The 22,636-nt window shown below is 42.9% G+C and overlaps 1 protein-coding gene across 1 annotated transcript in view; it reads left to right on the forward strand.

Annotated features, from left to right (window-relative positions):
• Window positions 1–14,991, forward strand: part of LOC124215089 (ras-related and estrogen-regulated growth inhibitor) — a 45,157-nt gene extending 30,166 nt beyond the window's left edge. The window contains exons 4-5 of the mRNA XM_046618056.2: window positions 5,200–5,381; window positions 10,221–14,991. Of these exons, the coding sequence (XP_046474012.1) occupies window positions 5,200–5,381; window positions 10,221–10,479 (441 nt within the window). The 3' untranslated portion in view covers window positions 10,480–14,991. The remainder of the gene's footprint in view (window positions 1–5,199; window positions 5,382–10,220) is intronic.
• Window positions 14,992–22,636: the final 7,645 nt, after the last annotated feature.

Genomic DNA, 22,636 nt, shown 5'->3' on the forward strand with positions numbered 1-22,636 from the left:
CCGATATTAACGTCCGCCTCTGCCGTATGTAATGCTCGCAGAAGTACCTTGGCACGATACAGTCGTCATCGTCTCTGTCGGAATAACAAGGGGCCAGCGAACACCTTGGCGAAGTACCTGAGACCGAGCAAATAGTAGCGACAGGACAGTCAAGCAGGATGTCGAGACGGCACCGAGCTGTTGCTCTATTCAAACCAGCCTGCACTCGCAGGAATTCGAACTTAAGGAATGTATACTCGCAGCGACTTGCACTTTGCTCTCATACGGTGTGCAAATATTTAAACCACGCGTCGTTGGTTGGTGAGGCAGTTAATTGTCACGGGTTCAAATTGCGCGAAGTACTTTTGAGAAGGTTGCAACATGTTGCAACGTTTGCACATCCGTCAACTAGGATCCCCAAAACTTCGTGTAGTTTAATTCGAACGAAACGCTCTCTTCCAAATACTACTTGCCGAATGTGGGTGGAATCGCGTCGTATCTCGAACAGTCCTTATCGGCAGAGAGCCTTGGGCGTGGTGTCGGTATGCGTTTTTAAAATATTTTGTTTTATAAATTTCTTTTCGCTACCCCGGTCAAGGCTTGGTGAAACGTTGACAGAAAGGATATGACGAGAGTACAAGCTCCCTGTGGCGATGACTGTGGCACGCAGAGAGGCCTGTTGCCCTTTGGCACCGTTGACTGTGTGAGTAAAACACACATGGTACCGAAGTTACACAAGCTTACAGAAGTTACGCTGGAAGGCAGCCGGTATAACGTCGCCCGATGCCCGATAGGAGACCCTCGTTGGTTTCCTGGCGTTTCTACCTTCAGATGCAATGATTCCGTTGACAGCGTCATTTCAAACCTCTCGTCTCTTGCGCGATTCCCTCGACGTCCTCTGAAGCAGTATTTATATTTCTCGTTTTCCAAGCGGGAGAAAAGAAGGTCAGAGATCATCGTGATGATGACGTAAACGCAGTAGGAATATGAAAGATATCGTTGAAAAAACAACTTTGCTGGAAAGGAGAAAGAAGAAAAAGAATAAGAAGTCAGAAGAAAGAAGAATAAGAAGAAAGCTGCTGCACACGTTCGGTCGCCGCGTATATTCGAACCTGCAACTGTATCCTTCCCAAGTCTTCGGTATAACAGCGCTGGATCATTAGTCTGACGGCGGTAGTATTATGTGCAGACATGACAGTGAAAACAATTAACAAGAGGAAATAATATATCCTAGGGCACTACAGACATCTCTCGCTTCGTGTACTGGCCATGCATGATACTCTTTGTACGGAGTGGAAGAAAAAGGAAATATACGAATACAAGAGCCTTCCACGAGCTATCTCATCTCTGTGCCTCTTTTCTTCATACCCTCAACCTACCCGGGCGATTGTTACGTAATCGTTATCAATCTACCATCAGCGCTAACTTCACTCTGATTCTTTGCTCCTCGAGGCGACGACAACGCACGGTAAATAGTTGGACGATGTAACCGGCCGTGCCTCTCTGCTTTATCACGCTGATACCAAGACCAGCCCTTTTCCTAACAGTAAAACGTAACTTTTAAAAATTCACTGGCACGTCGTTAGGGGACGTGGTTCTTCTTTCCTTTTCGAATCACGAACCCTGAAATATTCGGCAGCCGCAGACGTGACGCGTAAGATTTCGATCTATGGTTAATTTGATCCCGGCAGCATCTGACCCTTCGGCCTCACGAGTCCCGGGTACGGTGTAGAGGTACCTGGTCGAAACCTGGTATCATTTACAATCGCTTCGGTAATTGCCTAATGATGTCTGCCAGTTCTCGGGCATCGTGTTATGTAAAGCTAAATATTGAAACAACGGTATATAGGTAGGTAGGTAGGTAGGTACCACGTACCAACCGATGTGTCTATGGATGTACCGGGATCGGGGTTTCGTACTGCAGGCCGGCTGTTTCATCGTTATGAAATTTTCGGGCCGCCTCGAGGGGGAGGCAAACATACGTAAATACATGTACCCGCGCGTATTTATCTATAAGTACGCGTACGCGCGATCTCTACGGGGGAAAATTGTGTTTGTGTACACAGGTAGATGCGATATGGGCATATATCTGCCCACCTTATCCCATTAAACTAACGCGTACGTGTGCCCGTTGGATTGCTCAAGCTCCTACTCGTCATAACATCGCAAGTTCCTCCTGTGTACATCTAACTACCAAACACACCGGTATCTCATCCAATTGTCTTGATACAATCGATCAATAAATATTTATGAGCTATTAAATAGCGTTACCACATCGGTCGTTTTACCTACGTTCAAACGTATTGGTTTAGTATTCGACGTTCGAACCTCTCAAGCAGATGTTACTCTCGTGTTCTTTCGCTGCTTGTTCCCGGTATTACCAGCTTCCTCCTCCAGACTCCAATCACCTCTTCAATGCACGAAGATGAATGCTATTACGATTCCAGCAGCTATTCCAACCGGAGTTTCGCTCAAAGGCTTCTGCTCGTATCCACACGAGGCTACAGCATTCGGTTTCCGTTCGAAATCCGATGAAATCCGGCCTCTACACTTACAGTACGGAGCCTAGAATCAGTAGAATAACAATTACAGGTTCATTAAAGTTCGAAACCAAAGTTGGGATGTTCGGATGTCGGATGTTCAGAAAGTGACGTCACCCGAATTTTTTTTGTTCTTGACGTCATTGATATATAGTACTAGTCGACGAAAATCAGTTAGTCGAATTTCTCAGTTTGGAAACAACCGCGCAGTTGAGCGGACGGATGAGAATCGCGCTCCGCGGATTTCGAGTACCTACCGGGTTCTCTACGTCCTGGATCCTGCGCTTCGGGTCCGCTTCCTGATACAGCTCGAGTTCCAGGATAAGCGCTCCATAGTTTCTATGCTCCAGGTCCACTATCTGGTGAAACTCGACTTTCAGGACAAGTGCTCCGTAGTTCCTGCGCTCCAGGTCGGCTACCTGGTGGAACTCGACTTCCAGGACAAAGGCTCCATAGTTCTGGCTGTCCAGGTTCTTGACCTGGTGACTTTCGACCTTCAGGACTAATTTTCCGTAAATTTGGCTGTCCAGGTCCTCCACCTGGCGGATCTCGACCTCCAGGACAAGCGCTCCGTAGTTTTGGCTGTCCAGGTACTTGACCTGGTGAGTTTCTACCTTCAGGACTAATTTTCCGTAAATTTGCCTGTCCAGGTCCTCCACCTGGCGGATCTCGATCTCCAGGACAAGCGCTCCGTAGTTTTGCCTGTCCAGGTTCTTGACCTGGTGACTTTTGACTTTCAGGATAAATTTTCAAGTTTACAAGTTTGATTATTGAAAACGTCATGTTTTTTACTATCAAACCGATATGCATGCTTCAGATAACATTTTGAATCGGAAAAAACCGTACGACCAGGATCAACAAATTGCAATTGGTGAGTGGTTGGCATTGTGCACATAGGAATACATGACAATAACGTCGTCCGATTAGAGCTAAAATTGCTGTGCGTCGTGTTTCAAATCTGTCAGCACTTAGCTGATTGTTCTGTGGTATTTTTTGACGAAATTTATTGTCACAAAATCACAATACGTTATAATTACATGAATGCGTAAACGTGATTCGTAGCATTATATAGAAAAAATCTTACGGGCAGATTCGGTTTGCGTCACATGCACGAAGACAGTGTTCATTTTGTATACTGTGAAGCAAATACCAGAATTTATTGGGGGGTCCATTGTGCCCCAGTCTCCGCTACAACTATGTCATCTGGTGAAACACTGACAACTAGTAAGCGAGAGCACGAGCACAAAAACCAGCTACACTAGGCATCCGACCCTGAGCGAGCTTCAGCGGGCGAGGGTTTTAAAGCTAGTAACAATTACAGGTTCACGATCGGATCGCTATTAAAACATGATCGACTTTCTTTTCAATGCTCAGGAACGATGAAGCGGATTTTTATCAGTATCTTCAGTCGTCCGTTGTAATGAGAAAAAATATTTCATGCCGGAGTTCTTTCAAATTTTAATTTTTGAAAGTGTATCTAGGATTATTGTGTACCGGTAGCAATGAAACAAAATCTTTGTAATCTGATCATGCATCTTCTCTACGGTAGAAATATTATTCCAAGGCAAGTTCGTACAGCAGCCAATCGCATGCGTACGTAGCCCTTCTTCTATTGCAAAAGTTCCTCTCGGTTTAATTGAACCGTGGCTGATCGAACATCGAACTCACTGACTGCGTGACACTGCTCAATTTCCTAAATGAAGTTCAACTGACTGAACACGTCTTCGAGGCGTTGGGGAGTAGTCGGTTATTAAATTATACATGAATAAAAAATGAATGCAGCTCGGTCATTTCATCGATAGAAGCGTTTGAGTAATTGTTGAAAGTTGCTACCTAATCGTCCGCGAGGAGGATGACAGTGAATTACAGAATTAATTATAATTTATGTCTCTGATGGAGAATATCCTGGAATACCTGAAGTGTATTTTTGATAACGTCCGAGTCTTATCGCAGCAGGTGACTACAGACTCGTGTAGCGCAATGAGTCCAAGTGAAAGTTATAGTGCCGTTAGGAATAAGATCAATTGCCCCTTGTGTTTTGGACCTTTTGGTCGTCGATTGTCTGGTAGAGAGAGAACCGTCTGTACGATGAGCAATGCAGATTTTACTCCTTCAATATTTCTGCTACCTGGTCAATCAATTTCGTTCGGGAAAAATTTCCTTACCGAGGGGTACCTGACATCGTATTTCAAACGTAACCGGGAATCACTTATCAGCACTGTATGTAATTTTTTTCTTATCTCATATCTCTGATCGGATAATGAGCGGGCACGAAAAATTGGCAGTATGCAGTCAACTGGTTCCTGTGAAGTGGGCTCGTATTCGAGTGCGGCATAACATCTACCTTGGTATTACAAGTTACAAGGCAGTTAATTGAATTACCGGTAGAAGGATTGAAAGCTCGATTGCACGCACAAAAATAACACTCTCTTTTGATAAAATACATGGTATATGTATTTAAGCGGCTTTCCCGCTGATGCGAATATAATTCAACAGTTTTGAACCACGGGTTGAATTGAAATGGCGAAGCTGTCTACCTGTCTCTCTGCCTGCCTACCTGCCTGTCCGTCAGGCGGTGTAAAAAGTGTAAAAGAACTGCTGCACCGACGCACTTGAGGCGCAGGTTGGTACGCAAGAACGCTGCAGCGACGAGCTTTAAGTCGAATGTGCATATTTTCAGGAAAGCGGCTGCCTCTACTCGCACATAAGATGGGGCGAGGCCTTCGTCGTGGTTTACAGCGTGACCTGCAAGCGGAGCTTTCAGGAGGCGAGGGGCCTCCTCAAGCAGCTCGCGGACCTCCGCTTACCTTCCTACTTCACAGCCCTCCTACTTGGCAACAAGCGCGACCTGGATCATGCGAGGTAATTCACACATCAATTTTTCTCACAATTTTCTATCATTTTCTTTGCTTCTTTAACACAGTCTCGACGCTATTTCTTACTACGTCGTACCTGCGGTTGGGACAAAAACTGGTCTATGCTTTTTCTTCCAATTCCTAACTCAACACTCTATTCAGCTTACCGCGGGCTTAAGCCGAGACCAGTTTTTACCAGAACTCAATATCTCTTTAAGTGGACGTCTTCTTTTCACAAACTGTCGGCTCATTCCAAATTATTTTTAATCATGGGCTACGAAACATCGGATAATCATTTTCACGATTACATGTAACGTTCGGTAATTAGATAATTACGTGCTCACTTGTGAGGATAGTTTCGTCGAACGAAGGCGCTCTTTGAATCGAAATGATCAACGTTGAAAATTCGCAACCCTGAAATTTAAAACCAAACAGTTAAGCTGTGCCAATTCTGATAACCACTAAGGAAGCAACGAAGCCGAATCTCTGCGCTCCGTTGTGATTTTTTATTATCTTCATTGGAATGCGAAACGGGAATTGCGAATGGAAATGTGCAATTTGCACGGCTGTTGGCCGGTGCCCACATTTGAAATCCGAGTAGAAGCGGCACGGCGCCAGTCCAGAGCTCATGGTCCACTCTGCCGCACCGCAGAGCACCGCACAAGATACCCGGTAGTGGTTGGTATTCGATTCTGGTCACCTAGAAACCATTCACGCGATCTCCGTACACGCACCCTCCGTCTGCTTCATTTCGATCAAATGGAAATCGATGGAATAAAATTCTTGAACGCTTCGTTAATTGAATTAATTCGAGCTTAGGTCAGTTTTGCATCAGTGCAGATGATGGAAATTAATTTATGTTTGAATTCAAGGTACAGCCATTAAATTAAATCGTATTCCTTATGCCGCGAGAATGGACGTTTGTATCGTAAATACGAGATCAGTTCGTGATGGTGTTGATAGTCTTCAGTCCTTGAATTCTAATGCTGCCCAATTTCGTTTACACATTACCGCGTCAGTGTCAATTTTTTTCATTTTCTTTCTCTTCAAAGTTACTTTCCAGTTTCGGTATATTTTTTTTTTTTTTTCTTGGAAACACGTCACATTAGATTTTATGGAGAATTGATTAAAATTATGTACGTTCGAGAATTCGAAAAAATTAGAAACATCAGTGAGAAAAAATCTACACGCTCAAGCTATTTGTTGTATAAATTAGGATTAAGCAAGAAATCGTGATTTGATAATTACAAGTCTGATCACCAGAAATGTAGCACAGTATTTGATTCCTTTGATTAAAGAGGGCGTGCAGTGTATCTGTGCCGATTGACTTTTGCTAATCCTATCATGAGAATACTGTAAAGTAGGAGGAGATATAAATTGATACCTATATTCCTTCAAGCTGAGAAAGTAGACGCCCTGGTACAACATATCAGAGAATCTTGTCTGCGTCGCAGGTCTGGCTGATCGATCCCATTAACCACTGAACGTATATTTGTTTATTTTTTTTACTGTCCGTGATTCGAATATTCCAGATGTGTGTCTAGCGTTTTGCCAGAAATAAAACATTTGATCGAACCGTGGTGTATTAACTACGTCGCAGTAGCAACCAATGTCACGTGACAGGGAACTTGGGATCTGAATATATTTATTCAATCGACGAGCGAAGACGAAAAACGTTGAAATACATGTTTGATAAAGAAACTGCGATAAACTTTACACTCCATTTTCATTCGTTGCTCGATTTTTCAACGCTTACAGTCTTTCTTCTTTCATATCACCGTAGTTTTTCAAAGCATTTTCCGCTCGTAGATGCACAGCCCTTTCCTCAAGTCTCTGACTCTGAAAATCAACATAAGTACGTACGCGAAGTGAACGGTCGCCAGAGAGCGTGTGGCTATAGAGCGCAATATTGCTCTTCCATAAGTTTTTATATTTGACCGCGGTGAAACTGCCTGTATGTAATAAAATTTAAATGGTTGAAGGCGTTTCTAAAAATACGGCGTATGAGGGATACAATTCCGTAGAACATGGGGTTGAAGAACCTAAGATTCCGCCGACACATTATTATGGTGCACAAAGACCTCAAAATACGTCCAAGAGCTACCCCTAAAAAATTGCTTAAGTGATGAAATTCCTTGCTGAACGTACGGTGCAATTCAAAGAAATAATGCGAAACAAACTCAGTGCGGAGTAACCGAGGCATGCAAAAGGGCAATGAAACAGCTGTAAGTGCGTTGGGTGACGTCGATGTCAGCTGACAGCGTATTACTTGTACAGTCTTATTGAACTGACGTTGTGAAGTCAAGGTCCAAGCTTTCTCCACTAGCACACAAGAACTTGTAGTGCAAGTAACAGATAATGTATAATTACGGGACTCTGTTTCTCTCAGACGCGTTATTTTTCTTTTTTTTTCTTTTTCTTATTTTTGCCTTCTGTCTCTCTGACGACCATATATATATATATACACATGTATATATATGTATAAGGTACAATGTCGTCGAGTGAACTGGAGCAGACAACGAATTGATTTCAGCGTATTTTTTCTTGATACGTCGTCGTTATAACTACGGCAATATATATTGAAACATAATTACATTAATAATTGATTATCCAATTAAGCTTCCGTGCCTGAGTATGATCGTACATGAGGCGGAGCGCAAAGTGTTATAATATACACGTATACATTATGTACGCTGGTTATAACGGAGTACCTGATGTTCGACGTTCTTTTTACCCGCCCGGAATGGAAAGGAGAAATCCGTTTAAGATGTATTTTCCGTACTCCATATTCTCCTTCGGCATTAACAATCAATATTCAACCGGGTAAATACATTATACATAACATATATTCTTGGCGTATGATGCAGTGCCTGCGGGATACGTATATAACGCGTGGAAGCGTCACTTCATTCAAGTCTCGTTTCGTCGTTTCTCTCTCATTCTAACAAAGAGAATAAACGAAAAAAAAAAGAAAGAAAAACGGAAAAGAAAGACAAAAAAAAGGGTCAAACCGGATCGTGGCATTCGAGCTTGCGTATTTTATGCGAACGCTCGAATGACTATCGAGCAATATTTATGAACGCAATTAAATTTGCGGTACACGTGATGTCCGGAGTGTTGAGCTATCGCGTGGGTGGGTGGTTCCACTGCCCGGCACGTTGCCCTACGTCACACTACATCGCTCGATGCGGTGTTCAGCCTTCTCTCTTTTCTTGTTTTATTATTTTATAGAGGAGGCAATCGGGCACTCCGTACGGTCCCGACTCCAGGCTTCGCCAGATCCATCGCACGGTGCAACGCAGCGCCCAACAGCCATTTCACTTCCACTATTATACCCATAACCTTACATTGAAGCCATCTCAAGACTGCCCAGGTTCCCTCTCGACTCGCCTTTATTCCTAACATCGTATAAACCTCGAGCTCGCTCCGTGCACGTTTCATCTGATCCGATTAACGTCACGTGGCAATAATCCTCACACGGGGGAAAAAAGGTGTCGATATTTTACCGACAAACGCTTTTCTACCATTATTCTCAGTATTGGGTCACACATGTTAACTCGTTAGCCGGCCGTCTGATTAATGGGATCGAAATATTTAGCACCATTCAATATGATTTGGCGATCGATATGCTGCAGGGACAAATCTATTTTTGACTGCCCGAGTAGAGGTCAAGCACCTCGTCGGTTAAACTTCGCCCGTTACACGATATCGATTCGAGCTGATGTATTACGTCTATTATAGTATTTCCGTGCACGTGCCCGCGGGATGGCAAAAGCTCGACGAAACCGTAGACAATTCTTATCGAATTAACAGTCTTTGAATTATGCAAGCTGAAATAATTCAGTAACAAGGTCACTGAAACAACAAAACTATACGCCGGTCCTGCGGACATTAGAACGCTACAAAAAAACGACAACAATTAGATTGCAGTTCTGTAATTGGTTACCGATGGTAGAGAACATCAGCTAGAGAAGTCGGTGCATCTCGGGGGACAATCTAATAAAAGCTCGTAATGATATTACAAATTTGAAGTGGTTGGTGGGTGGATACAATCTCCTCCGGCTTCACCGCAGGCCTGCAGTGTTACCTCTCTTATTCAGAGCGTGCCCACTTCTGGCTCAGAACCAGAATTTTCGTTCTAAAACTGCATCGAGGAAATCAAACACCGCTGCACTCAACGTATCAACGAAAGTCGAATATGCACGTACGAATGGCTAACATCGGATGCTTGCGTGGATAATACGGAGACACTGCTATCTGCGTGCACATTCGACATTGTTTCGTTTTACCAAAAATTCATTACTCGCATTGAATTTTGTCCGTTTCACAACGTGGAATGTACCTGGCAGATTTTATTTTCCTTTCGTAGTTGATTTATTATAACTTTTCCGATTTTACATGAATGTGAATCAATTTTTTCCCAGAATAAAATTCCAAGCTTAACTTTAAAAATGTATTGATTATACATTTTAGTGCAAATCGACTGACAAAACTGCAGTAAATTGAACAAAAAATGCAATCGAATACTGAAAGTAGGTGCTTTGAAATCGACGTTGAGGACTCGAACCTCAAAATGGTCCAATGTGGTCGAGTACTACTTGCTGACCAAAATTTGGTTCAAAAGACAAAACGGCGAGAGACACAGGCAATACAAACGGCGGAAATTGGCTGCTGACGTGACCTTCGAGAAGATTCGGAAATGCGTAAAAATGAACACCGCTCACGTTGCGACATGCATTATACGCAGTCGGAGGAAGCGGAAAGTTGCCAGAGGCAGGAATGGCTCCGCATCGCACGGATGGCTATAGGGTGACAGGTGTCGTAATCCGTTTGTTTCGTGTTTCAGAGAGGTGTGCGTGGACGAGGGTCAGCAGTTGTCGCTGGCTCACGGGTGCCAATTCTACGAGGTCAGCGCTGCGGAAAGTCCCGCAGGGGCGGCCCTCGCCTTCCAGGCTCTCCTCCGGGAAGCCCGCTCGGTCCAGCTGCTCCGCGCTCTTCCGATACGCCGGAAACTTGGCGTTCACTCGGTGTCGCGGGTACTCGGTACGATATTCGGGAAGAATACCACCAAAGACCGGAAGAAAAGGCCATCTCTGAGTATATGACGTCTCCTGTGCGCGCTTCTCCTCGGTGGAAGTGACGATCCCAGGCATGGGACGGACGTGATCGTGCTGAGCAGCAGCGTGCACGGAAACTAGCGGCGTGTGATTCCTTCGTGGATGTAATTTCACTCGGTTATATTATTTTTATTTATTACGGGTACGCGTTGCGGTGGTTTTTATGTTTTTTAGTACGTCTGAAAGAAGCGTAACGTTTTGTCTGTACCACAGTTCGAACATTTGATACGTGCGGAAACACATAGTTCGAGATAGAACTGCAGCTACTTTGAAATGGTTTGATTTATTTTCATCTAAATTTGGTACTTGGAATTATCTGGTCTGGATCGAATATTGAAATAGCTAGCGGTACAATTGTCTTTCCAAAAGGCGTTTCACTCGCTTTCCCAATTATTTTTCTCCTCATTGGAATAATGGAGTCGAAATTCGAAAAGTAAAAACCACCCAGACGTACCGGAAGTTCTTCTTAAACAAAAAGTGTTAGAAGTGGATATTGGAACGGAAATATAGCGTTACGAGTGTAAGTGCTTTAAGGTGTTGTGGAACTTAGATGTTCACAAGCTTACGTTTGATACTCACGAAAATTTGCCACGCTCTAATTTACGTGAGAAACAATAAGCGAGTAATCTGCATTTCTAAGTGCGTATAATGGAAGTGGGCAAGCATAACCGACATGCAGCATGTGCTGGGAATTGTAAAACATGTTTGCGGTCTATGCAGTGTTAGAAGTTAGTTTTCAGCTTGGACATTCCACATCTCAAAACTGGGCGTGGGCGGGAAAAAGTGCGGAAAATTCGTACCCAGAGATTGATATACGTAGTAATAATTACCGTTACTTCATAGCTATAATATAATATCGATAAAAAATGCATAAATGTACGCAGCTCTGTTAGTGTTACGTCAGGTAAAATATTTAGGTAGATATTATACTGTACGCTAGATTTATAAATCTATACACATAATGTGAACGCGTGCCAAGCATCGTCGGGTTGGTGCAATTGAATTATCGTCTTCGTTAATTTACCACGAGGGACACAATGAGTTCAATTTATATTTTATAGGCTATATACGGATCTCTTGAAGGCTTTATTTCGAATAATCGGCTTCTCATTCTTTCAGTACTTAATACTCGTCTGTTCTATCGGCTGTTTATAAGTTTCTCGTGAAAATTTGCTGATACACGAGAGCGAGAGTGAGAACGATCGGCGATACTCTCTTATCGCTGCGTCTTGGGCCAGGTGCCAAAGTATGGCTTGACTGCGTACGCAAGTCGATGGGAAAACAGAAAAGGCAGAAAATACTTAATCCAAACTGTTTAATTTACGAATATAAACATGGTACGCTGAAACCGTTGTTATGTCAATGACTCAACACGGTCCAGCTCTCGCGTTATAAGGCCACTCTTTGAGAAGCCAGTCCTCGCACGATGAGCACGAAAACTCAAAAATGTACATACAGTGTGGTCGATGGTCCTTGATATGACTGCTAGGTGACAACAATTTATCTCTAAGTTGATGAAGCGTGATCTGAATTTTTGTGGGGTTCAAACTGGTGCAGTAATTACGTTTGGTGGATGTTAGGGATATTAAAAAGTAAGCATACGCGCATCGAATCAAGTCGTATACCTGACGTGCTGAATTATTTTCTTTCTTCTTTCTTGCTCTCCTTTTGAACAGTCCCCTGACCGCCTTTGCTGCAAAATAAAGCAATGTGATGTATCGAAAAATAAGTGCCTTGCAACTCAGTTGTAGCCCAGAGAGTTTACATGACCATGTATCACGTGTACACGAGTATCAGTTCTTTATTCATCGATTCGGGAAGTTGTAACGCGTTATTAAATTACGGAACGAACGGACGTTCAAGTAGGTGAAATAGCCGGTGTTTCTTAAAGGCATTCCATGAAACATGTCCGAGTCTTAGCATACATTTTGAGATCATCGAAAAATTAATTCTGATTCCGTCGAGCGTAGGTCAATTTTTCTGTCGTGTGAGAATATTGTACATAATCGTGCCACGTTTAATCTTCGGTCTCTAGGTCGTCAAAACTCGAATTCTACACTCATTTAACAACAAATTACAAACAGATAAAAGATCTTCCTAAATATGCTGAGTACTCGTACAGTAGCTGGTGAAAAAATGTTCGACAAAATAACGATGATCTATAGGTTGTAGATTTTGAAACTACGGTAGCTTCGTTGGCAAATTGCATATGTGTCGGAATCTATCGTAATCTCCGACGAATTAAACGCAATTTCTAATCAGCCAGACGTGCGAGGTCCTCGGATCGACCCGTCAGTTGCATTCGAACGCAGCATCCCATCCCCTCGGCGGCCGGAGAATCTTTATACCCTGTAGTTAGCTCTCGGTTACAAGTCTTGTATTCAGCGGGGTTAACTTCCTAGGTTTTCGTATTTTCAATTCCGCGTACAACGTTTGCCGCAATAAACCTCTGGGCTCGTGATTCGAGCGACGGTCGCACAGCGAGAGCCTCCGTTGGCCGCAGGTTGAGGGTAGCCGGTAGCCTTGTCGGAGGTCGCATAGGTTGACCCGGGTGACCCCCGTGCTCAAGTACGAAGCCTCTGTTTCTTGGCGAAACCTTTCTTCGAGTCCTCCTCACCTCCGCGCCGGTACTTCCTGGCTGCAGCCCTTGCCCGACCCTCTGCCTATAATGCATCGGCATACCTACTCCGTAAGTCCGTGTCGTTAACGTAGCGTAAGTAACACGTATATGCAAATGGCGGACAAATCATTGTACAGAGTTCCTGTGCATAGGTATATCACGCACACGGTATACATATACATGTTAGGCGTATATGTTTATATACACCTATTCGCGAGGCCTTGAATATACATTATATATATGTGTGTGTGTGTGTATGTGTATACATACACATACTATACGTGTACACATCGAAGCGACTGAAATTAATGTAAATTTAAATTATATCCGATGTTGTTGTTGTTGTTGTTATTATTATTACTATTATTATTATTACTACTATCATCATTATTGTTGTATACAGCGTAGGTGGTTTATATATTAAGTCTTATTTTTGGAGTGCCCTACTTCCGAGTGAGCCTGTGCTAAGGATACTAGTAAATCTTAATGTTCCTAATCTAGAGTATAACCTTGAATTATATACATGTATTATACGGTTACGCGTAAACGCATGTTAGACGTATATTATTGTATATTTAAGTATGAAAGGCGAGCCTGCAGGTATATTAATGATATACAACATTTTTTTTCTTTCAGATTTTTTTAAAACAAATCATGAACGGATTTTATTCATTTGAACATTGCTTACGATTTCGGGATCTGAATAACCCAGATCGGCCATCTGAACGGTGACAGAAAATGTGATGTGGAAACTTAATTGTATTTTAGTTTAGAAGTGACGTTTTATCCTTCATACTACTCCGTATCGATTCAAATGTGACTGAGTGAAGGTTTTACAGCTAGCACAAGGTTTTTATAAAATGATTAGCTCATAAAAAAAAAACCATTTGCTGATCCTAACCAATAATATTCTCAACCAATAACTTCCGTAACCAATCGTTTACAAAATGATCCTGAATTATTGAAAAACAAGGAATAGAAATTCGTAAAATGATTGCATAATTTTTACAACACAGTATATCTGCAAGGTGGCTTTTGTTGTATGAAATAGCTTTCTTATTATTATTTGAAGCTTATGGATATTTGTGATGGCTTTATCCTGATTAACCGCACCAGCTGTCGGTGTACCATAATAATTTAGTAACCGGGTCCTGTGAAAGATGCCCGCGCAGTGAGATTCGTTCTGAATGTGAGAATATATGATTGTTTGCTGGATCCATCCGATCGGTAGGTTGTATACTTAATTTCAGTTGAATCGTTGTTATTTTTATTTATTTTCGTTTTTTTTTTTCCAACTATTATTTGATTATCTTCTCAAAACTTCGTGCAGATTTACCCGAATTGAATTTCAGCGAGATATTCGTTTAGATGTACTTTTCGTTTCGAGGTATCACTCAGGTTGTAAGAATTGTACCGAGTTTTTCTTTTCGTCGGTTTTCTACTTCATCGTTATCACCTTCTTCTTATTCTGCGATTATGATAAAACTGTTTACTGTAGGTCAGATACTATAATCTATAGCTGTACATAATATATTACAATATTTACCATATTCAGTGCCTTCCAGAAAGTATACATTATACTTATTGTTAGTTCTCGTGCATCGGTGCGCGCGCTCGCTACCGTTGAGAAAAAATAACGAAGTGTGAGTTTAAAGTATATAATACCTATTAATTATATTAATAGTTGATAAATACATTCCAAATGTATAAGAATTCAAATTATTATATGCATATATATACAGATACGACGTCGAATTGAATGCGTTGAATTAAACCTGTACTTCAAAGTGCTAGTCACTTGTTATTGTAAATCTTTTTAAATAATAAGCGATGAAACTTGTATGTTAAGTTATACAGCAGAAAAAAATATCAAGATTTGAAATTACAATATCGTCTATCGACTTATCCACTGTCCAAAATTCTCACCGAATCTTCTTTACGCGCAGATCCACTCGCGACCTGCATCCTGTACCTACCTGCTGCATTTGCAATTTGCGTGGATCACGTTCGGTGTACCAGTGCATGCACGAGACTCGAGGTGGGCGGGCTGCAGATTTGGGCCAAGGTTCCAGAGCACGTGTCACGCACTTGTGCCTCTCGAAAATACATTTCCTCGATCTCTTTAACGGCGTATTGGTTTCGCAGGCAAATTCCTTGCTGCCCACCCCCGTCCGCGTCTTGCGGAACTGTCCGAAGAAGAAGAAGAAGACGCAGAAGAATAAGAAGAAGAAGAAGAAGCAGAAGAAGAAGGAAAAGAAGGATCCGTGAAGAAGTTGAGCATATGAAGCGGCGCGAGAAAAACGCGTCGCGACGCCACGCCGCGATGAATCTTCGTCAAAAACTACCGTAACTTTACCTGTTGTATGTGTGCACAATTAGATGCGCCAGCGCGGCCGAACCGCTTGCGTTATTATTATATTGGCCAGGGTCTCGTGACCCATCCCGTAGGTACGTACACGCATGCAGATGAGACGGTTACACCGCGTTAGAACAACCCGTCAACCATAAACGGCCGTCTGTATAACCGGAGCAAATCGCATCAGAGTTGGCTCTAGATTTTTCCGACTACCAATTGCCGGCATTGTATAATACGGAGGCCCCGTGAAAGCGTCTATGGCGATTACACGTTTCATCCCCTTGGCAGCGCCAGCGTGACGCGGCAATCGAGCTCGGACGAACCGACGATGGTAGGAATTTATGATAATTTCGATCCCGAGAATTATCTCCGGCACAAAAATTCAACGTTTGCACACATCTTACTACGAACTAATTTTATGTGTGTTATAATATGGGAAGAACTTCATCTGTCGATTACCATATTCGATTCCGTATCGTTTAATGTTCCATGGAAACTTGAAGAATCTTGTGAAATTATTTTAAATTCTCTAATCCCGTGAAATCTTTCCAAGTTATGCTTATATTTTTCTGAATTCTTTGAACATCTTGGAACTCCCATAAGAGAGAATAATCGTGTGAAAGTTGTAAAAATCTGTAAGATCTTGTTACATCTGGAATCCCTTGAAATTTCTGAAATCCGGTGAAATCTTAGCTGCCCCGCAGGATTCCGTGAATCGGGTGTGCGCAAAAATCAACGAGTAGTTAACCCCTGGGTTGAAACGGCCGATAACAACGGTCTATTACCCGCACGAGTGCGCAGGTGCGTATATAATATATCCATGTATGTTTACGGTTTGCGCACTTGCACGCACGCGATGGAGAGTAATATGCATGTATAATATATTTAGCGGAGGTAAACTGAAGCGTTAAACGCGGGATTCTCGAGTCTGGAATAAGAGGCGCTGGCCGCAGTTAGCTGGGCCAGAGGTACAAGTAACAGGCTTGCCCCTGCTCAGCCTGGAGCGAGACATCTCGGTAAGTTCCCGACTCTCTCCGCGTCCCTCAGGTCCTCCGGGTTCGCCTTACTATATCCTGCGGGAAAGACAAATCGCGCGAGCCAAACGCCCCGATAAACACAGACGCCAATTTATCGCCGAGAATAGCAACGCCTCGGAAAACATTTCGAACCCGACTGTAATCGGGGACTTCTTGAGCTTCGACACGTCACGTGGAATTCACGTGGGTGGCGGCTGGTTAGACACGTTCAACTTAATTTATACCTACCTACGGTTACTCGAGTACGGTAATTATACCTCCGATATATGGATGGAGAGAGCCTCTTGACAGGGGTTGTAAGATTAACCACGTGCCGGTAATCGAATATTATACTCTGGGAAATTACACGGGAATTTTAAATAATTATTGATATTCGATGTGCGTTTTGTGCTTATATGCAGGAAAGTTCGAGCTACATACGGCGAGTGATCTTCCCGGCGATTCACGTACAATCTATTTCTGCTTGAAACAATCATTGGCCCTGGTTGAAAGTTAGGTTGAAACGGAATTCTGGCAGCCACATCAATTCATTGCAAGAAAATTTATATATCCTATTTGGTAGAATTCGTTACCAATATTTGTTTTCAATACGTGAAATTTTCCAACCATACAGTTTAACTTGTATGCCGCTGTGAACAAATCGGAACGTTAGTATTTAAAGTGAAGAATTCAACTCACCAATACAGCGCCAAAATGCTATTTCATGGGGACAGAAAAGATAGCAAAAATAGTTTGATTGCTATTTCGTCTTCAAGAAAATTTGACCGGTCTGGAGACTGCAGTTTGCGGCATTCGATCTCTGGAGTTAATTAACGCGTTCAAATATCGGTGTATAATATTTTCGTAAGGATAAGTTAGTAAAATGTGAGCGAAGAACTGTATATATCCTCGAAGAGTTTGAGCAGCGTAGTCGTGACGCGAAGGTTGTAGGTCACCACGATGCACCTTGCACCTATCGCCCGGTTCGCTATATCTCAGTGAAGGGGAGTCGGCATCTCTCGAGTTAGTCTGGCCCGAGGCTAGTCTTGAAATTTAATACATCTGCGTCCTCGTCTGTCTTGCGGAGTTCTGCCTCGAAGTTAGCTAAGCCAACACTCGTTATACCAACCCCTTATGCACACCATCTTCCCAGCCGAATCATTAAATCACACGGTGAATCCCGCATGGGTGATGCAGGCGAAATGCACACCGTCCCTGCACACTTGTGTCTGAGCTGGCAGGTTTTTACGTCCTATTAGCGTGAGCGTCGGGACGTCGCGGAATTTATCTTGGGCTCTAGGAAGTAAAGAGTGTGCAGCGCCCTTGGCGTAGCCATCCTCTCGAGAAGTTGACACTGAAATTGAGTATACAGTGCGCGATCGGTTCGACCGATTCGCGTGTCAAGTTAATTCTCCAAAGTTCGAATCGTGAGTGGAACGGAAATGTGATGGAACAGGGTCCGCGTAGCGTATTGTGAGCATCGAGACACATGTGGACCTTCTTTTTTTCTCTACTAAAATTGAAAATAAAAATATTTCTGAAACGAATTGTACGTGCAGCACGTAATAGTTACAACATGTGTGCCGTACGTTGAAAAATCTCCGACCGTCGATTTCAAATAAAAAATATACTATTGCAATTTGAATAGTGAGGACAAACGATCACTTCAACCTGATTTTACAGGTATTGTTGGCAGGACAGTGTGGCGCCAAACAGCGATCGGTTACGTTTCGTTACCATGTTTGCTTCCACTGTTTTCTGCTAGTTCGATTCGCGTTTTAAGGAGCTGTTGCAGCTCTTTATTTATGCAATTCTGTTACACGTGCCACTCTACAGCTCCACACTCTGCAAGAGCATAATTCATGCTAAGTAGTCGAAGTAGGTATTGCCGAGCGCCATCGGTAGGTAAGTATAATGACCAGTTACGTTATTTATTTTGTCAACAATTTTTGCAGTCGTTGTCACGGCGCGGTAATGAATATTTTTGTATTTTTATCGGTGGCAGCCCTGCAAAGATCACAATTCTGTAAAACGGTCGTTGGATCATCGAAATCCGAACATTATTTGTCGATTGTACTGACTACTTACTTTTCCTTCATAAACGAATTCATGTATCGGAAAGTGGTGTGTAGGATATTTCACAACGCACACACGATTGCACAAATAGCCAATGAACCTCGTTTATTTCTGACCATAATATACGAACATTTATTCTTTCGTTACCTTGAAGAATGAAACTGCTTAATCATTGGTTACGGTATCGTGCTTCAATTTCAACCTAAGCGTCTGTGGATTCATTCGAAAACAGAAGCACAGCCACTCGATATACTGCCACGCTTTTTCTTATCGCGTAAAACGACACTTGCTCGGTACTCAGCTTTTGTCAACTAGATGCAGTCAAGATTAGCCGACCGAGAGGAAGGCAGTGAATATGCCTCGAGCGTATTTCACAATCAAATAAAAATGAAAACACTCGTTTTATTTGAAAACTTGATTGTGGTGCTCTTGGATCGTTTTTTAGCTCTGTCTACGCTCGCGAATTTCTCCGCCCCTTTCCTCGCAGGCAAAGAACAACGGAAACGTGTGTAAAACTGTTGCAACACTTCGGGATGTTTGCAATATGTAATACGCGCATTACGCCTACCTGTGTGGTCGTATGAGTCGTTTCGCATACGGGGATCTAGCTGTTGTTTCTGCTTTTCAATCTGCGGGCACCTAGGGTTATAAATATGCATAGAAAAGACGACGATACATGCACTGCTTACTCTGGTTTACGACGTGTGTTAAATACGTCTAGAGCCGCACAACTGGCGTCATTACGACCCTGCGACGCGACGCTTAGGCATATCGGCGACTCGGTTATGTAATTTAGATTTATCAATATTATACGGTTTATGCGGGGCATATTTTCATTGACGGGAAAATTTTGTCTGACGTACAAAAAAGCCCCTAGCTGTAACGTATAATTCCATCGTTTTCTGTACTGATAAAAAGATCGGCACAATTAAGGTCCCAGAAGAGGGCGATTCAGCCGTTAGAGAAAATACTTGAATTATGAGGCAAACGCGGCGTTGTTCCAACGGAATCGCGAGCTTCGATGGCAGAAACGATTGCCTCGCGCATCATGCGTTGTGCGTGGCCTTCGCTTGCGGACATGACCTACCACTCTGGGAACGATGCTTTCTTGGCACGAGATAGATGCCGCATTGCCTCCACGCAGCATGCGGGGTGTCATAAAGGGGATTCCCGCTTCACAACACAGTACCAGCCTATAATACGGCTCTTGTACCTGCACTCTACCTTCGACACAATCGTGTATACGCACAGGATAGCGCGCAGTCTTCGACAAACGCTAATAGCGGCAGTGTCTCGAGTGGTTTCAACCTCAAAGGTTGCCTCGACTCGATCATCCGCGGGGAAGTGAATTATGATAAATTATCCACGCTGCGTGGCACGATTCGTTCTTTTTCCTCAATGTTTGAAGCACCTTTTTCCAACCATGTACACGACTAGCCACTTGTTGCTAAAAATGATTAACATTTTTGACTTATTGCTATTGGAAGATCCGTGTAGACTGTGAGGATTGAAATCAAAATTTGATAGATATCAGGGAAACGTATAATAAGAAGCGTGTCGGATACACCCAAACATTAAAGATTAATTATAATAGTGTATTTATTCCGTCGTCGCCTTACAGAACAACATTCGCAGTCATTAAGACGAAAGAAATAAGACGTTGATAGCGAGATCGCACGCGGTCACGTTTACGGCATTTATTCGGCATATGTTTCTGATTTAACAGAAATGGTTTCACGGAAGGGCGTCTATTTCCAGTTTGATACTCTTGTTTGGCCGCTAATTTATAATATTATTATCTCACATCATATTGGCGGATAAAAAACAATTCGTCTTTCGTCCGAGTAACGGTTTTCTAAAGGTGTAAAAATATCACTTCTTTCCAACGGAAATAATTTTCACGAGGCGCAAAGAACACGAACCCGTATAATATAATACTTAAACATCAAAGAGCGTAGTTGTACGCAAACTGCAGACGTTTGACCGAAATAATCCTATATACCGGCGTGACAAAGTTGATTGCAGCTAAATTTCCTCCCTCTTTACACGCGCGCGCACACACACAATAATTCTCAAACGCATGAACCATTAACAGGAACGTAGAAAATAAAAAAAAAAAAATTCAAATTATGCCCGTGCACGTATCCTACCATCAAATTGTTTGCATTGTTAATATTAGAGAAGAGTCAGCATGTGACGAGAATACTCAACTTAAAGTGGTCGACTAGAAAATATAATTTGAAATATTCACCGCACGGATTCAGGCCCAGTTCATATTTTCTCACTGTACGAGTCCTATTTTGAAGATTGTGAAAATTAGCGAGAAAGTATCAATTATCTTCACATAAAGGATGAGAAAGGTAAATATAGTTCAACTATATGCATCGGTGAGTAAAAAACAAAATCCTCGAGACGTTGATCAGCGTGTAATAAAGAGGACTCGGTGTAAATTTATGGCGTCTGTTCAGCACTTCAGCAGATTTGTCTATCAGAGATGAGTGTGAACAATATTGAGGAAAATCCGGATTTGTGAAAAGCATAAAGTAGTGAAAGCAGAGCGAAATAATTCCATGCGGACGATACGTCGAGAAGTTCCACTGCAGATATGATAATGATAACTTCAGTGACCATAGTGAGACACTCGCGCCCGCAGACAAAGCACTTCTAATGGGTTTCGCGATAAGCCCTGGGAGCTTGTTTTCAAACACAATTCGCTTCCATGTAGTCAGCGTCCCACAGACGTCCTATACAGCAGTGGTTAGCAGTAAATCTGACTTCTCCGTATTCGCAAACAATAACCAGCTGAGCAATATCATACCAACATTTACACGTACGACCAACTGCAGGGAGGTGAACACTTCGTACCGCGACGAAACGGAGTGTTACACCAACTTGCGGTGGCAAGTACTGTTCCCAGAACTCTTTTGCCACCTATGCATCATCAATGCTCGACGAAACGGCTCGAGTGACCGAAGAATCTCTGTATCTCGCTGTCACATCGGTAAATTTTTCGATTAATGACAAGCCCGCGGTGAGTTTCCAATGGAAAATTGCTGCGCAGGATCGTTTCGAGGACTAAAAAACAAACATGACAATGGAGGAATGTTGCGTACCCTACACGTAAAAATTGAAGCAATTACGTAGACCAGCCATCGGAGTCCGAGCTTACGGTACGGTTACACAGTCATCTCGGAGATGGTTGAGGTCGGTACGATGCTCACCCACCGGCTTATTACCGCCGCTCACAAGGCGCATGTGGATATGTTCATCGCAGTAATGGTAGCTATCATTGAAAAAAGGACGGGGAGGAAAAAGAGGCATACGAGAAAAATAAGGGATAAAAAATTACCGCGCATACCGTGAGCCGGGGATTGCGCGCGTGGACAGTCGTTGGTTAACTTAATTAGCACCTGCAGGACCTCGTGTCCTCTCCGTTCTTTCCAGATTCATCCTCCCGGTCCCCAGACAGTCTCCGGTACAAGCCTGCATGCTGCGTTGTACAATGGCACGAATTCCAAGCGTAGCTTGTGTGAACGATAAATACTTGCCTGTGTAAAATGGAACTACGGCTTCCATCCAAACAGTACCTACTCAGTCTACTTTGAAGTCTCGTAACGAATAACACGGATGAATTACACGCAAGTACCACAAATGTATGCCAACCGTGTTACATTGGGAAAAGTGTTGTGCTATGCGAGTCAGTGATATCGATTCTCCGATGTTCTTTGTCACAGTGTACAATAGCTGCTCCTTTTCTCTCGTCAAAGTGCCGTAGTTGTGCATGCGGGAAATTTGAAGTGGCATTTAATGAGTTTTCTTGAGACGGTAATGCTTCGAAATCGCGGTCAGTGGGTGAAGTGGTAGAGTGTTGGCAAGTGAAATACTGTAAATATCCGAATCCTTGCTCAACATAAGCGTATTGAGTTTCGGACAACAACGTGTCATCATGGGAAGGTAAGTCTTGTTTTCAAAGTGATCAGCTCATTGGCAAGTTCGCGGACCACACGTTACAGGCTGTGTAAAAGGGAAACTTGACATCGTCAACCGTATTGCACCGGTAATTGGCTGGCATTGTTC

This window comes from Neodiprion pinetum, chromosome 3, assembly GCF_021155775.2.
Source record: "Neodiprion pinetum isolate iyNeoPine1 chromosome 3, iyNeoPine1.2, whole genome shotgun sequence".
Taxonomy (NCBI): domain Eukaryota; kingdom Metazoa; phylum Arthropoda; class Insecta; order Hymenoptera; family Diprionidae; genus Neodiprion; species Neodiprion pinetum.